Here is a 17,456-nt window from a genome sequence, read left to right as displayed (position 1 = left end):
CGAGCAGCTCCAATTTCGTCCTTCGGTCGCACTCAAAGGTCGCCGCCTCCAGCTTGTCCGTCCATCCCAAATGGCGCCCAATGCCCAATGGCCGACTGTCAGCCCATGTTCGCGCCGAGTTTCTTTTGCCCAAGGGTTTTCCCTTCAGCTGACGGGATGTTCCTGGATCGCACACGCGTGGCCGCGATGGCAGATTTGGGCTGGGCTAAGATGGACCACCATCCAACTACCGTAGCATGCGTATCCGCGATTCCCATGCGCGCAATGGCAACGATAGTCGGGGACAGCCATGCTGCAAAGAGACTTAAGACGGCGCCGTTAAGCCGCCCAATCCTGAATGCTGCAGCCATCTTCCAAGCCGGCGTTGCCAATAGCTGGCGTAAGAGAAACCAGCTCGTCGATCCACATCCCATGCGTCTTGCTGTACGTGTGTTGTACCTTGTCTGCGAGCTGCCTGCTGCACGAAGCTGCAAATTTGCTGCAGGCCGTGATTTGACGGGGGCGGGTCCTTTTGGAAGCTTCAGGTCTTGCCCATGCCAATTGACCTATCCGCACCTCGAGGTCTCCGAGCTGCCAACCTCTCGCTGTGGGATACCTGGTCTTGTCCGCAAGGTGAGGCAAGGTAGGTAGAGAGCGAGAGGGAAAGGTATCCGTATGCCGTACCTAGTGTATGGGAGTGAGATGCTCCGCCAGAGCAATAATAGTCGACGCGAGATGATGGGTTGGGTACGGTGCCGGTGCCCTGCCGAAACAATTAAAACCCGTCACCTGTCCCAACCCGCGCGTGTCCCCATCCACGTCCCCGTCTCGGTTCCCCGTCGTTTCTGCCCTGCTCTTGTCTCGAAGGGAAAAAAGAAGACTTGCATCATAGTCGACCTTACCTTGTCTTTGATTCTGCCATTGCCGCGACCCCCGACCTCGACGACACGCGACGCCCTCGAACCCGCCGTCAATGACCTCGACACCTGCATCCTGACCAAGGTCAGACCAGACGGAGGTGTTGCTGGGCGAGCAACCATAGGTCTGTGTCTCCGAAAAAGGGCCCTGGGCAGCAAGCAAACCTGCCTGGCAGCAGCCACTCAAGCCATCCCGTCTCGTGCTGCTCTCTGTACGGCACTGACTCTGCGGCTGCGGGTGTGAATGTGGAGGACGAGTACCTCCCAGCGCAACGCAGCCCGAGACATTGACAATCAGGTCGGAATCATCAATTGAGGAGAGAGGTGCAAGTTGCTGAGGCGCCTTCCAGGGCTGCTCTGGTCGACTGCTTGTTGGGCTTGAGGACATCCGTCTGTTGCTGCATGTTTGCTGGCTGTCCACTGAGAGAAGCAGTGTCAGAGAGAGATTCAATCCATCTTGGTGCAGCAGTTGCCACAACGCAACCCAACCTCGAAGTCCAAGCAGCAACGGCAAGTCCCAAGTCCCCTCTCCCGCCCCTCCCACCTGCCCGAGCTCTAGGTTGGTAGTGCCTTCCCTGGGTGCTCCTGCGTGATGCCCTCCACCCACCTGGGTTTTGGAGTTGACAGAACTTGAGGGAAGGTGCTGTTTGGTAAAACAACCTACCTGCCAACTTCTTCTTCCAATTGATCACGCCTGCCTTGCCTGAGACTTTCATGCTTCTCACTGCAAGACAGGTGCACAGTGGAAAAAAGAAGTGCACAATCTTTTGTTGTTTTTTCTTTTTCCACCCAACGCGTCGATTACCGCTTTGCGCGCGCGTTCTCCCTCTCACTCCTACCCTTCACACGACTCTCTCATTTACCAAACCACCAAACTTCGCATCACGACAATCACAACAAAAAAGAGGTCGAGCTGGCGCATCCAACAAAAAGCTTCACCACGGGCAATTATTCCTCCAGAAACCACTGTTCCAAGACCTCCATTTATCGCCCCGACGACATCATCAATCCTATTTATCTGCGCCTTATCCATTCGCTCAGCGCGCATCGACCAATCTTCCGCTCGATTCCACTGGCCGCCCCCAAAGCCGCCTTTTCGCCTAGCCACCTCTTTTTCCCAAATCTGACGCCAGCCTCTCCCATTTCCTTCCGCTTCGACCTCGACCCTCTCTCTCCCGGCTGGTGGCATTCTCACACCCACCACCCTCTCTACCTTACGTTTTGCCAGAGGATCCATACCACTCCGGATTTTACTTCTCCTCTGCTAAGCAGCATCTTGCCTGCTTGCGCAGACCGCTTTTATTAATTCACTTTTTTGGGTGTGGTATCTGTGTACTCCATCAGCACAATACCACCCTACCAAGTGAGTTGTCCCCTGTTCCCTCCAACCTCACCTATTTTTTTTCCATGTTACCCCCAAGGAGCCCACACCACCTTCGTGCGCTGTGCTGTGCTGTGCTGTGCTGCTCTTCGGTACTTGCTAACACCAAGATCAGCATTCTCGCAGGTCTCGCCAACCCTCGCCTGCCTTACATCACTCATCGACGACCCTCAATCACCACCTGGGTGGTGACACTTTCACCTTGTCCGCCGCATCAGGTCAGATCAGTGACCTGGGCCCCGTCGCAAAGTTGACGAACCCAAATTCCCCCACGCCCTCTAACGACCGTCACGAAATTCACGACCTCACGAACCCTACCCCCCAGCGCCAGCAGCAGCTGCGTAGGCAATCGCGAACCATCACTCCAGATCCAGCTGAGAGACCCTCGACTCCAGCTTCATCCCATCGCACCCTTCGCCGTACTCCGCGATTCGAAGCGACCCCGAGTCCCACCCCACAGTCAACCCGCCAAGTACACATTGAAGCTGCTTCGGTTGGTTTCAGTCCCAAACCACAACTTGCGACTGCACCTGCCCCCGCGCCCGCCCTTGCGCCTGCAGCTCCCCTTAACTACGACTATCCCCGACTCGTCGCCCACGAAGACAGACGAAATTTCCGTACACGAAGAGTTCTCTCGCAGGATCTGAGCGAGGACTTTCTTCTGGAAGAATCCTCGGACGAAGCCCCGTCTTTCCGAGACCGATCATCCTCATCTCCCAATAAACGACGCGAGTCTCACCGACCTCATCGCGTCTCCAGAAACACCCGCAGCGCCATCCTCTTTGCCCTCGAGGAAGCGCTCCGACAGCCCCACCCGTTCACGCCCGACGAGATCGAGGAAAGCGCATCCATGGCTGACCTTATCGGAGGCGGCGCCGCCGCTTCCAATGGCAATGCGTCCACCCCTTCTCGCCGCCCAACTGGCGCGCCCAACCCGACCAGCTCGCCTTCCGGAATTCGTGGTCCTAGAATGATCATGCAGGAGCGAGCTGCCAGAGAGGCCGCCCGACAGAAAGCCGAGCAGGAGCAGATGCAATTGGAGAGACAGCGAGCTGAGCAGGAAGCTCGTTTATTGGAGGAGACTCAGAGACGGAATGCGGAGCGCCGCGCTGCCGCCGCCGCCGCTACTGGCGCTGCCGGAGGAGGATCTGGTGGCGCTGCCAACGTGCCCCAGCCAGACCCCACCTCCCAACGGCGACCCGTAGCCACCGATGCCCCACAGTCCCGGCCTGTTGCGGGAGGAACCTCCCGCCAACCGGCGACAACACAGCCTCAAACCCGGCATACCCGCACAACATCAGGCTCTCACGTCGGCCAGCAACAGTACAGCACCAACCCTCAGGCCGGTACCACGCAGCAGCCTGCAACTGCCACTCAGGGAGGCCAGGAGACGACCGTCGCAGGATCCAGACCCAGAAACTCCTTCCCCCATGCTTTCGAGCGCTGGGAGACCTTGTCTGCCCATTGGGAGGGTCTGACTAGCTTCTGGATCAGGCGTTTGGAGCAAAACAACCAGGATATTGACCGTGACCCCGTCAACCAGGCCCTTTCTCGTCAGGTTACCGACCTTACCGCTGCAGGTGCAAACTTGTTCCATGCTGTCGTCGAGTTGCAGCGTCTCCGTGCCAGTTCCGAACGCAAGTTCCAGCGCTGGTTCTTCGAGACCAGAGCAGAGCTGGAGCGAAGCCAAGAAGTCAATGCCATGCTGGAGCGAGCCCTTGAAGATGAACGACGTGCTAGAGAAAACGCCGTTCAGGCCGCCATCCAGAAGGAGAGAGTCACCTCGGCTAACGATGAACGCGTCAAAGAGATGAAGAAGGAGCTTCAGATCTCCAAGGAGGAGGCCCGTCGCGCTTGGGAAGAGCTCGGACGCCGTGAGCACGAGGAGAGAGAAAGAACCCAGTCTCTGCAGAGCGGCCAGCCCACTATTGTGGGCGGTGTTCAGGTTGTGCCCATGACCCAAGGTGTACCCAGTCGCCACGGCAGCTCTCGTGAGCAGCGCGGATATCAGACCGACTACAGCGGCCAGCAGAGCGGCTACACGGGCGAGTACTCACAAAGCGCAGCCAACCCGCCTGTCACCTCGAGCCCTGGCGGCAATTTCTATCCATCTGGCGACGCAGGCCAGGAAGGCGTGAGCTACACCGGTGCTGGCTCCGAAGGCGGTTACAGTGAAGGTGAGTACACGATTGATGCACAGGGCCAGTTTGTTCGCGATTCGCAGGGAAACAAAGTTCCCTTCATTGCTCCGCCTTCCCCAGTTTCTGACGAGGGACTAGAAGAGTACGAGACTCCTGCGACCAACCCTCCTAGCGCCGGCTATTCACAGACTCCGACGACCACAGCTGGCGGTCAGCAACAGGGCACTCAGGACTACTCCGGCTCAGGCTACGCCGCCCCGGGCTGGGAGACCGTTCCCAGACATCATCACCCGACGCGCCTGAGCGATGTTATGGAAGAAGAGGATGAGCGAAGCCGTGCCAGCAATAGCCAGGTCGGACGTCACTAGTAATTGGCTGTTGACCCGGTTTGAACAACCAATACGTGCTGCGTCTCCGATTGATTGCTGTTCCTACGCATCGTCGATTCATCCAAGGATACACAGCACTTGACAACGTTGCTTTCTTCCTCAACTGAAGTCTGCATTATCATTTACAGCCTTGCGATTCGACAGTCTCGAAGCTGTGTGGCACGAACAAAGCAGGCAGCTACAGAAACACATGAATCGACAGCTCAGACGCTTGTCTCCGAGGTATAGCCACGCCTTCACGATTGTACGGATTTGCGGATACCCTTGAGCCTCGGAGCCGCGCTCTACAGCATGAGCAACAAGAGATGTTGCAGCTACAACCTGTGCAGTCTGCACCATTCCGGAGTTTTGACGCGATGGAGGTTAGACTGCATACGGGCACACTTTGGGCTGCCCTCGCTCTAGACATTGTTGGACTTTCTCAAGCGCGACTTGACGACTAATTTTTACTGCTTGGCATTTGGCGAGTTTTGCGACAAAAAGAAACGGTTCCGAGATGGTTGATGGACACGGCGTGGCGGTTGGGCGTGGCATGAATGGTCAGCATCGCATGGCATACTCGTGTTTCTTTTGGCGGCATTTCGTTTTGCTTTTTCGCGACTTTTCAACTTCGCTACTCGGGTTTTCGGAGCGACGCCTCATGTCCTGGTCCTTGTAGGACATTGGCGGAAGTTCTTCAGCCTGAGAGAGTATTCGTACTCAGCTCGACTCCTGATGGCAGATTCTGCACGGCTTCTGAAGGAAACATATGGAGAGTGAACAGTTTGGGGAGAAAGATGTTGAGCTTCGGCCATGGAGACCTCGAGCTCTCAGCTGGGGGACGGAGCCTTGTATTTGTAGAAAAAGACTCTGCCAAGTGTAGGAGATAATTCATTGCTGAGTGCGTTTTTCTGGTGCCATCGTATGGAATGTGCTGGCTGGGCAATCAGGCTGGGAGCGCTGGCACTGTCCGGGTGCGCGCGGCAGGGGAAGCAGCCTGCCTTGGGTGCGGACTTCACGCATTCCTGGCGTCTGGCTACCTAGACATTGGTGCTCATCTGCAGATGAGACTGCGTCCACTTGCATTCATCCCTTGCTGGCGAGCATCCGCCAAGGCTTATCTAACGGCCGGTGTGCCGTCACTGGCCAGAGTACGCAGGCTCTCATAAGACTTGGCATTCGTGATGTACGTTCGGGTGAGTTTTTTGTCTGACGGCTATCTGTCACATCTCGGGACGTATAAGCCACCATCAACTTTGAGGACATGGATACCGCCTATCTTTCCTGTGCTTGGGGTCAGATGGTTTATTGGAGTAGGGACAGTGAAGACAATGCGAAGGATGACAGCAGAGACGATAATAGGAGGGACGATGATAGCAATAGTAGAGACAAGGACGACGACAGTAGCAGAGACGACGACGACGACGCCGAGAGATATAGAGGAACCACAAAGGGAATTTAGTCACCGCAACCTGGCGTCGAATGGATTCGTGTGTGTTATCGTGAGGCGCCTGGCAGACTGGGTTCTGGTCACTGCTATTGGATACACCCAGTCTACGTGCAGGTGTGACCGGAAGCTCCCACCAGTCGGAAAGCGAGGGCTCGAGATGTACGAAGAACGAGAATTCCGGGATTGCGCGTTTCTCACAATATAAAAAGCCCGTTGTGTAACCGTTACAGGCGATCTTGTGTTCCCATCCTTTTCGCAACTCAGCCAACCTCCAACCAACAGAACACCATCTTTCCTATTGGGAGTACTCTCTGTACCACGCACAATGCGCCGTGATTTGTTGGAAATGTTCCTCGACGACGCAGGTGGCTTTGAGAAGTGCCTGGGGCTGGAGTACGCGAGCCACGACGCCGGAATCGAGGACAGTATAAGGAACCCTGACCCCTTGCTCGACCGCATGGGACCTATTACGGATAGGCTCTTTAGCTTGAGCCTTGCTGATGATTACGACTATGGAGGTAAACTCGGAGCTAGGATCAAAGCGGGCGGGTTTGCTGGCGAGGCGATGCCTCATCCCCAGATCAGTCTCCAGGAGAGCGTCTTTGGTCTTTCTTGCCGGGAAGATGGGGTCCTACAGAGATCGAATTGCTATGGCCTTGTTGCACCTGAGGAAAGACGGCCAAAGGCCAAGACCCAAAGCACGGCAAAGTACGATGGTATGTGCTCCCGTTACCTATAACACTCGTGACGATCATCGAGGACTGACGGCGATAGCATCTTCTCACCTCGAGCTAAAACTTCAGCTTCCTCGTAGACCAGCGGCCAAACAGCAGCATCAAAGTGTCCGCATCAAGCCCGAGGTCGGTTTGCTAGATGGAGAGAGCCAACGTTCGCGTCCGGTGGCAGACCTAGTCTCCGAGACTACAGCTGTCCCAAGCCATAATACCACCCAACAAGACAACCAAGAGGAGTCAAAAGAACCCGCGGGGCTCCCGAAGCCTTCTGTGTCTCTGCCTGCAAATGACACAGGAGATTCCTTCACAGGAGAGACCAGTTCACCCAGACAGAAGTTTGCTTGTCCTTACCTTCAAAAGGACCCGGCGACCTGGGGACAACAACCCAAATGCCGGGGCCCGTCTTTCGCTACTATACACAGGTTGAAGTAAGTAACCACCGAGCCGCCTTGTTTGATTCTAGAAGCGGATATCCAACATGAAGACTGTCTTCAGAGAGCACCTATATCGAGTCCATCAGCAGAAACCCAACTGCCCACGTTGTCGAAGCACCTTTCCCACCCAGGACGAGGTTAATATCCACATCAAGTCAAAGAGCCCCTGCGAGTTGTCGCCAGACATAATCATCAGGGGTTTCGATGTTGCGCAAAGGGAGAAGCTGCGATGCAAAAAGCGAAGCTGGGGAAAATCGGGGCAGGAGAAATGGGAAGACATCTTCCGGATTCTCTTCCCGGACTGCAAAGAGATACCAGACCCATGTAGGATGCCGTTACCATAATTGGGGAATATCACAGCTGACTTGGCACGACAGACTACAACCACAACTTCGACGGCGTGGCTCCAGATCCAACCACGGCAGGCAAGAAACGCCCGCTTGACATTGAGAGCGTGTTCACAGACGGGCTTGCGCAAGAGCTGGAGGAAGAGGTATGTAGACAGCTTGAAGGGGTAATAGGATCGCAGCTGGACGCACGGAAACGGAAAAAGGTGATGCAAGTGGTCGAAACTTTGGTTATCAAGGTACTCCAACAGCCTCTGGTAGCGAAAGATACGAAATCCGGCGAGGTACTGGTCGAAACGCCCGAGGATGAGCGAAGCTACAACGAGCAGCAGACTACCGAATCTAACGCGAGGTCAACTTCAAGCGATTCTTCGCCGCCGACTCAAGCATTGCGTCCGGCGGCTGCCCCTGAGGTAGGAGTCGACTCTCACGACCTCCAATCACGAGCTATCTCAGGTGAGGCGTTCATCAGCACCCCTGAAGATGAGGGCAACGCCTGGCTTCCCGCAGAGTTTTATGACTTCGATTTTGACGATGAGTCGAGTTTGCAAAGATGGCCTGGTTGGAACAGTGCTTTTGTTGAGGGGAATGGTTACGAGTGGGCTGCTGTGGGTGCCACTGCGTTTCGAGTGCCATACTGGAACCAGACTTTGGACTACACACCGGCTCAGGGAGATGGAAACTTGTCATAAAGCAACCTTGACTCCAAGACCTTTGATATCGGGTTGTCACCGGAGAAGTATGCAGCTGGGCACACGCACCTGACTGTCTTCACCACTCCGGGTAGAGAATAACTCTCAAGGTTCACGATCCCACATCTCTGAAAGAGCAACATAGAATTATTTACTCGCCACAGTGAAACTTAGTCCATATTCGCAACTTGCTATTGCCATCATCTTTTGGCCATTCGCCTTCTTGCCTTGACTCACGACAAAGTCATCACCATGGACAACAACCTCAATTTACCCAAACGTTCCTTTAAGCTGCCATTCGACTACCCACTTTCTCAACATTTCAAGAAGTTCTCTCAACTTCCTCGGGCAGTTCAAAAAATGGTATGGACAGAGTTTTATCGCAACCCGCGATATTTTGTCGCAAAGTGGGTACAGTGGTGCGAATTGATCAAGCACGACCAAGACGACGGGAAGCAAGACGACAACAAGGCGGATGACAGTGACGAAGGCTGCAGCGTGGAAGACAACTACGATGAATATGAGCCGGAAGCCGACGATTCTTCTCTGATGTCCGTATCCAATTATTTTGTACATCACAGCGGTTGGGAACTTGAGCCCATCAGAACGAAGGCACACTACTACGACGCGATCGACAACACCATCGACCCGATGTCTAGGGAAGTTGCCAAGGGCCTCCGACCAAGCCTTCGGCTCCCTGTATGGACATGTTCCACAGAAGATCATCTTGGCTTCTGGTCAAACACATCATCTCACAGCAGAGCTACAGAGGACCCCGTTATCAACTTCGAGTCAGACTTCATCTACATCCAAAAGACGGGATGGCCTCAGACACAGGCGTTGGTAAGCAAGCGATACCTCAAATGGATGGGCAGCATCCGCAATGTCATCATCGACACCGACGTCAACCTGCAGGCAGGATCCGAGGACGAAGTAAGACGGGAGGTTGCGAAGGGAATCACGAGAGAGAACTTATGGCTGTGGAAAATGAGGCGCTATCTGCCGAATCTCAAGGTCATACGGCGCGCGCTCACGGACAAGGCACCGCAGCTTCTTAACGAGTGGGCGTACTTCCAAACGAGGTACCTGCTTCGCGAGGCACACGACGAGCAATGGCGGAGCACTCGGCATGACATTGCAACGGACAACCGCTGGCTTCCCGGAATGTGTTCGCCCAAGGAACCTCAATGGAAGCCATTTCTCGATAGTTTGCTGGGTAGCGGTGCCACGTTTGGATGCGCTATTCCAAAGGATCTTACACGCGAAGACGACGAGGTTTCGGGAAGCAGGAAGCTTTTTGGGGGATTTGTTCAAGATTTGGTCGACGCAGACGCTACAGAGTGGTAAATCTGCAGGGAAGAAGACTGCTCAGGCGGAGGAACAACTTTGATGCTACGAATCAAGGATCTGGGAGCGCAGGGGACATGCGGATAATTTTACTGGGAAATCATGTCAATTGATTGACGATCTCCCTTGCTAGAAACGATGATAGTGAGATCAAATTCACCGGTTCGCCCACCCCCAAACAGGCTCCCCTCTCAGTCGCTACCATCCGCTTATCAGCAAGGGACTACCCTCAAGGTCCCAAAGGGGGCGGCCTCTGGGCTGCTGGTTGCGGTTTGGATACCACCTACGTCAGCTGAACCAGCAAACGGCCTTTTCCACATGCAGACAAATCCTGAAGACGGTGAGGGCGGCAGACCGCAGAGGGGGGACCCATTTGCCTAAGGCGGCGGGGCTCGCCAGCTCACTGCTGGCACGCCCTGCATTGCCAATCAGCCAACCACGAGCCGGCGGGTGGCAGGGGTGTGATGCGCGAAGAGTGAGAAATGCGAAGTTGCGATATTCTTTTGATTTTTCATAAAAACATGAGAGTTTGTGTTTGACCGCTTCCCTGTTGCAATGAGCTAGCTTTCTCTTTCAATTGCGACTCATGAACATCTTGTGAGAGAGAGAGCGTCGCGACCGAAGACACGCACGATGAGAATGTCACCTACCATCAAGACCGAGGCCGTCACACCGCCGACGGCCGGCCGGGACGAGACTGATGGATTGACGAGCCGAATGTCGGGGCTGGATCTCGACGCCTTCCCCACGCCGCCGACGTTTGGCAAACGGCAGTCGATGGGATCGCCGACGAAGGTCAAGTTTGAGAAGAGCTTTGACTGGAAGAGTGTGTTCAACGGCAAGAAAGAGGTCAAGCATGAGATCGACGACCCCCAGTCTCATGCTTCTTGGCCTGCGCCAGTGCAGTATCCCCAACAGACAGCGCCATTCCCGGCGCCGGTGGCGAAGAGCTTTGATTTTTCAAATTTTGGAAGAGACCAGAGCCCTCAATTTGAAGTATGTTGAAACACGTAACATTTGAGGCTCGAAATTGACCGTTTGCCAGCTTCCTGCCCGTAGTCCTGACCAGCCTCCGTTCCCCATCCCGCAGCGTTCAACATCCAAGCACAATCGCGTCAAGTCCTACTCCGGGGGAACATTCCACTTCGAAGAATGCGGCGAACAGGTCATCACTCCACCTGCTGCCGAGCTTGAAGGGCCGTCACTGGCGCCTCCATTGGCCTGTCCTTATCTCAAGCACGACCCCAAGACGTATGGTCAGAGAAGAGGTTGTAGAGGGGCCTCGTTCACCTCTACGCACAGGTTGAAGTGAGTGGTGTCCCAAAATACGACTCGCCTTATGAATCTTCGAGACTGACTTGACTCAAGGGAGCACTTGCACAGGACGCATAGACAGAAGCCGAACTGCCCGCGTTGTCGCATGACGTTTTCCGCAGAGGCGGAGGTGCGTGAGCATCTCAAGTCGCAGAGTCTGTGTGAGGTTCTTGAAGGGGTGTCTGTTGAGGGCTTTGACGAGGTTCAAGAGAAGCAACTGAAGAGCAAGAAGCGCGGAAGGGTTGTGAAGTCCGAACAGGACAAGTGGAGAGAGATCTACCGGATACTCTTTCCAGATAACAGCGAGATTCCCGATCCTTGTAAGCTTTTCGCGCAACTTGAGAAGTGTGTTGGTTCACTAACAAGCTGTGGTAGTATACAATCTTGCCTTTGACGACACAACCCCGACTGGCGCTGCCCAAACAGACCACCAAGATGCCGGGGCCATCTTCAAGCAACCAGTTCCGTGCAAATTGGAGGAAGAAACGTTATCGCTGATGGAGGACGCTGTAGGTGGTCAGTTGAACACGAAGAAGAGGAGGAAGATCATGGACGTCTGTAAGGATTTCGCCATCAAGATGCTTCGATCGCCGAGGAAAGGCAAGGGCTCGGCGACAAGAAGTAAAGAACTTGCGAGGAAAGCAACAGTCACAACAAGCCCCGCTTCCCCGGGAAGCTCGCCGGAGTCCAGCCACAGACCACGGACGTCAGAGGCCCCAGGACCCATGATGATGTTGTCCCTGGACGGCACGATGGAGACGGGGTCTAAGGCAGCGCCCGAGACCGGACTCTCGACAATGGATACTCATTGGACTCTTCCGGAACAGGGCGGGTTCGACATGGGCCAGGAATTCGATTTCAGTGACTGGCCTCTTTGGAACCAAGCGCTTGCGGAGGGATCAAGCTATGGCTGGTCCAATGGTGGAATGGGGTCCCCGTACAAGATGACTTTCGAGGACGCGCAAGTGCATTCGGATAACCAAGGATATGAGGGTGTGCCCTTGATGAGTCACGACACAAATACCCAGGGTTCAAGTGCAGTTGTAGGAGTGAACAGTCACTAGGTAGCGGATACTACAAAGTCGTAGCACTAAGCTCAGGAATGTAATACAGGCATGGAGCGCTATGCTCGAGACCTCTTGAAAGATACTATCATGACTACAGCTTATGTTACTGCCCCAATTTCTGTTCTCGTCTCTATTTCTATCTCTATCTTCATCTCTGTTATTGTCTTTATCGTTGTCCTAATCGTCGTCTCTAGCGTCATCTCTTTCGCCGTTTCTATCGTCGTCTTTGGCTCTCTGAGTTCCCTCTCTCTGAATTTATTCAGAAGGCACGACTGATGGTGCTAGAGTATGCCATACTATGACTTTTGGACAAAACATGGTGCAGTGGAACAGAATAAGCGATGCGAACTATACCGCATCCGAAAGGTTACGGAAACCAAGAAGACGTTAAATCACAAACCGCCACCTGTTCATTTTAGGCTGGTGGCTAAGACCTTTATTGCCAGTAGATAGTAGAAGTCCCTATAGGAGGAACGCCTGAACACACAAGCAAAAGGACATTGAGACGACTCTCTCGATGTTGTATTGGGTGGTCGCTAATCCCACATTTAAGCCGCTTCATCATTGATCTTCTTGTGCCTTGCTCCGAGTCTCCTGGTTTCGTCTACATCGCCTTCCACAAGCACCGAAGCGAGATAGAAAATTTCACGGATTTGAAACTGACGTTGATGATGAAGAAAGTGATGATTGTCCAACGATATTCGTGTAACAGACAGCCGATGAATGCAATCTGCCCAGCCACTGCAATGAGAATTAAAATTTGGGGAAACAGAGAGACCTTCTCGTACGCAGTCTCTGCCACTTTCAGCCTAGACTCCCACTTCTTGTGTTGCGTAGAATCTTGATTTCTCTGTTCAGCTACACAAGCTGTGCTGTTGCACTGTTGGGGAGTGACAGAGTCGGATCCAGCCGTAGCAGCAACTTCTGACGAAAAGTGCAGGCTCCTCAGTTGGGAATCTTGGTCATTCTCGTTAGTTTTCTATCTGTTACTTCCTTTTGTGTCTTTCAGGTGATCGCTGACCCCCTTCAAGCTGGATAACTCCCTCCAGGGGGTTTGTTCACTTACTACTAGTTACCTCAAACACCCCCAGGATGATGATCAAAGGCAAAGCTAAGGGCATGATCTGGCCGAACTTTGGTTCCTTGAGCGGCGAGGCATCGACACCGTTGACTTTGAGACCCCGTATCAAGTTGATAATGTTGTATATGGTGAAACTGACGTTGGTGAAAATAGCCCAGCATACAGACTGCGACAAATCATCAAGCAAGACTGGTAAGGCGAACCACCACTTCTTCCACCACGAGTATTGGTCACTTTCGAACTTTTGGCGCTGCTTTCTGTACTCTCTACACATTCTTCTTCTTTCGTCTCTCTCAAGCGCTTCAAACCTCTCTCTCCTTTTAGGACTTCGGTGAAACAGTTTGGTCAGGTGTATGACAGCCGCATAAGCCGGCGTGAACACCTGGGTGGCATTCCGAAGCTATTGAGTCGTAGTAGCCGCCACCAACCCAGTAGCAGAAGGCCAACCAAGCAGCCCTATTCAGCGTCGTGTCGGTCGGCTCAGGGGAGTGCAATGCGCACGACGTGACCTGGTGCCAACTGTTGTCCCACATGATGTAGGTACAAAGCTCGGTGACGAGGAGGAAGATAAGCAGAAGAATCATGGAAAATCTTCGGATATTAGTTTGTGTTTTGTGTTCGTGAAAATATTTCGCGAGCGCCACGAGGGAATCCATATGAACTCCTGCTGATACCCAGGCAAGATTCTGACCGCCCTCGAAAGTGAAATGTGACATGGTGCATATTTGGCTGTATAAGGCAATCATGAGCCCCAGTGTGGTGATGAGTAGCTGGTCACTGAGAGGTAGAATGATCTGTTGGTACTGGAGCTTTTGAAGAATTTTATATCTTGACACACGCGGTCTTATCCATTTGAGGACGTTTTTGTCCAGTTGGCTGTGTTGATCTGGATTAATACCGCGCTCCGGTCCAACATGTCCACCGGCCTCAGGATCGCTATTGATGTATGATAGCAAGACGAAGAAGTGTGATGCGACAACTGGAAAGATGAAAGCAGCAAGGACCTTGTGGAACGTCAACCAGGCTCTGAAGCGCTGTGGCAGATATCTTACCCCGAATCCCATCATGTCAGCATCCGTTGGGTCGTCCACGCCTTCCGTACAATTGCCGCCGCATGTAAGCTCCATTTTGTCAGAAGCTGAGGAAGTGAGTATTTGTCGTGCGACATTTCTGGAGGTAAGTACCGTATTATATGCGCTGGCCTCAAGGAGGAGATGTTTCCTCTCTACATATGTGATCGTCCACACCTCATGTACAGTAGCATGCAAGATGACGACCGGAGCAACACAAGATAAGCATAGCCTGCCTTCCAAAGCATGCGCCTTCTCGGTATTTGGAGCAGGCTGCCAGTGCGATCTGGGAAGGTTCTATCCCTTGACGTCAGGCCGTGACCCAATCGTGTTGTTCTCGCAGGACAAGCTAGCTTGTTAGGGTGCCATCTGCGTGGGCGGCGTATATGGACCGGTGCACGTTATCACACACATACATATGTTCACCTCGAGCATCCGCAATTGTTGCAGGCAAATCTCTGGCGTCAGCCCGGCGGCCTCGTCAGTATTTGCGAGACGTTGCAACAGCCGGTCGCATTTAAGCCGGATTTGCGACCTCAGGGCCCCAATAATCACACGGTCATTGGGATTCAGACTAAAGATAAGCATTTGAGAAGCAAAAGGCCCAAACGTAGTCGAAGATGGACAGCAAGGGGACGTTCTATACAAGCATCGTTACCAACAAGAGGGCTTGGTGGCCAGCAACTAACACGATCAGAGAGATCAAGGTAGCTAGAGGATATTTAAAGTAAGTAATTTGAGGAAATAGGCTGCGGCCTTCACCTCTGCTATTTCGACGTAAGGGGTAATACATTAACGACGTTCATACATGTGCCTTGTGACAACTTTCCTGATTTTCTGCCCGGATACCCCAGATCGAGCCATGATTACACCCACGCACCACTGGGACTTGTTGACTATTGGTATAACATCTCGCGAATCATATCTCCATTCAATTTCGTGTTTCTTCTTGGTCTTCTCGCTGCTCATCTTCATGACCTTGAATAGCTTCTCTATTCCTCCGCTTCTTTCTCACCTCTCTGAAGCCTCTAAACCCCACTGCTATTTGCCACAAGACAGAGAATGTTTTTAAAGCAAAAAGACCGGTGGCGGTCTCGTCGAAATACATCACTAATGCACAACAGAAGCCTAATTGTGCTGCTACTGTTGCGACGACAGCCGCTTTACTGTACTTCGGGGTCTCGCTGTAAACGGCCTCCATCAGCTGCTCGAATGAAGCCAGCTCATCACCTCCCGCCTCCCGCTGTAGAGTATTGGTCCGGCCTTGTAGCTATATCTCATGAGTTGAATCGATTGATATTTCACTTCGAGGATGATCGATCTGCGTATCTGTGGCTTCGGGACAGGCGTCGGCGAGGTCTAGCTCTCCGGTGCTGGACGCATCCCCTGCGGTAACCAGTCGTTGGTTCAGGGTCGATGCTTCTCTAGAAACTGGATGAGAGTTCTCCAACTCCGGATGGTGTGTAATACAATTGCCAGGCCTCGAGCTTGTTTGAGGTACTTGTGAATTGCCTTTGAGTGGTAGGTTTGATTCTAGACTTGGGGTCCCTATTAAGTAATGCTTTGAGTCAGTCATCAGCTTTCTCGGCTAAGGTCGCGTCTGGTCACCTACCACTAGCTTCCATAAAGCTGAATATGAAGACAAGAAGAAGCAGTATCGGCATAATCTGGCCGAATTTAGGCTCCAGAAGGGATGAAATGTTGACACCATACTTTAGCCCGAAAAGTAGGGCAGCTACGAAAGTGGTTATTATCCACCCTGCGAAGACTACAACGCCCATTATGTCATAAAATGTTGATGTTGTCATATCCTCTGCAATGGCCTGGCTGACAATGCGCATTTTTGTTGGAAATCCGCTAGGCTGCCGTCGAAGCGCGGAGATAGACTTAGCGTTAGACTGGCTAAATCTTCGGTCCTCTTGCCTCACCAGCTCTTCTCGGTCCTCCTGAGACCTCTCATCTCGATAAACAAGGCGCAGTAGCACCAGAACCCAAGCGCTTACGGGTTGGTACATCGTGAAAGGTTCATAAAGCTTGAACATGGCGGTGTAGAGTCCGTAAGTAGTGAACCAACTCTCGATGAGCGAGCCCCAGAGTATGTGACTCCAGGGCGCTTTCGGGCTGATTATGTTGCAAAGAGCATAATCGTCGGCATCGCCTTCTTGTACAATTCTGTTGATGAATACACTCACTATCTGAAGAATGGTGGAAAAAACCATTGATCCCAGTCGGATCCTGGCTTGTATCTGGTGTTTGGCGAAATATTCCTTCAACGCGATGAGAGTTAATGCATGAATATTTGCAGCAAAAAATGAGAGGCTGATACTGATTTGAAAGGTGAAACTCGAAACGCTACAGATCTGCGAGTATGTCGACACGAAGAGCGCTATACTTGCGACGAGCGTCTGGTCGCTGAGTGTGAGAAGCAACGCCTCATATCTGACCATTCGCAGCCATATCCACATCTTATGGTCCGGCTGTAACAAATTCCAGAGCCATATCTGTTTCTTTAACTTGGAATTGAGTGTCAAGATGAGTTTATTGTCGAAATGGGCGTACTGGCTGTTGGGCAGCGTGTGAGACAGATATGCCACGACCAGCACGGCATTGGAGAGGAGCGCAGGCATGGCAAATGCCAAAAGAACCTACATTGATTGTCAGAAGAGTACTTGGGATCATGTAATTCAAAAGAGTCAATACTCCGAATCCCATCACATCAGGGTCCGCAACATCCTCCAGGTCCATGGTAGCCGGGCAATCGGTCACATTAGAGCAGGTCCAGACCATGTTTTCGAGCACGTTACGTGGCAGATGTATTTGAGATACTACCTTGGCTGATGAAACTAGCTGGGTGTGCAGACCTTTTAAGTAAACATTCGCCATTTCTACCAGAGGCTGGGCAACCAATCGTCTCACTGAGAATAACGAAGTGCGTAAGAGATGCGAGGCATCTAGATCGACCAGCTGAACATCGTATGACGTATCTTCCTGCACAATATCTTTGCACGACGCAGTTTGCAAGAAGATAACATCCAGCAATGGGTCAGCTGCCAAGTCTTGTAGGTACAGCCACCCACCCGCGATGTGCTGATACATGTCCACTCATTGGTTAGGAAGCGCCACTGCAAACAACC

General features: G+C 52.8%; 5 protein-coding genes across 5 annotated transcripts; all 5 read left to right on the top strand.

Annotated features, from left to right (window-relative positions):
• Positions 1-3,127: 3,127 nt before the first annotated feature.
• COL26b_006580 (uncharacterized protein) lies at positions 3,128-4,786 on the top strand (the record flags this gene model as incomplete). The annotated part of the gene is made up of 1 exon (XM_053179396.1): positions 3,128-4,786. The coding sequence occupies one exon, from the start codon at positions 3,128-3,130 to the stop codon at positions 4,784-4,786; it is 1,659 nt and encodes a 552-aa protein (XP_053036674.1).
• A 1,775-nt stretch (positions 4,787-6,561) lies between these two features.
• COL26b_006579 (uncharacterized protein) lies at positions 6,562-7,109 on the top strand (the record flags this gene model as incomplete). Its single annotated transcript, XM_053179395.1, has 2 exons — positions 6,562-6,952; positions 7,051-7,109. The coding sequence occupies 2 exons, from the start codon at positions 6,562-6,564 to the stop codon at positions 7,107-7,109; spliced, it is 450 nt and encodes a 149-aa protein (XP_053036673.1).
• A 339-nt stretch (positions 7,110-7,448) lies between these two features.
• COL26b_006578 (uncharacterized protein) lies at positions 7,449-8,443 on the top strand (the record flags this gene model as incomplete). The annotated part of the gene is made up of 2 exons (XM_053179394.1): positions 7,449-7,728; positions 7,782-8,443. 2 exons carry the CDS (start codon positions 7,449-7,451, stop codon positions 8,441-8,443), a joined length of 942 nt encoding a protein of 313 aa, XP_053036672.1.
• A 252-nt stretch (positions 8,444-8,695) lies between these two features.
• Positions 8,696-9,790, top strand: COL26b_006577 (uncharacterized protein; the record flags this gene model as incomplete). Its single annotated transcript, XM_053179393.1, has 1 exon — positions 8,696-9,790. One exon carries the CDS (start codon positions 8,696-8,698, stop codon positions 9,788-9,790), a length of 1,095 nt encoding a protein of 364 aa, XP_053036671.1.
• A 633-nt stretch (positions 9,791-10,423) lies between these two features.
• Positions 10,424-12,168, top strand: COL26b_006576 (uncharacterized protein; the record flags this gene model as incomplete). Its single annotated transcript, XM_053179392.1, has 4 exons — positions 10,424-10,786; positions 10,836-11,046; positions 11,227-11,424; positions 11,480-12,168. 4 exons carry the CDS (start codon positions 10,424-10,426, stop codon positions 12,166-12,168), a joined length of 1,461 nt encoding a protein of 486 aa, XP_053036670.1.
• Positions 12,169-17,456: the final 5,288 nt, after the last annotated feature.

The sequence above is a fragment of the Colletotrichum chrysophilum genome (assembly GCF_026319265.1).
Source record: "Colletotrichum chrysophilum strain AFK26 chromosome Unknown scaffold_49, whole genome shotgun sequence".
Classification (NCBI taxonomy): domain Eukaryota; kingdom Fungi; phylum Ascomycota; class Sordariomycetes; order Glomerellales; family Glomerellaceae; genus Colletotrichum; species Colletotrichum chrysophilum.
Note: the sequence above shows the minus strand (reverse complement) of the source record. Positions and strands in the feature narration are given on the sequence as shown.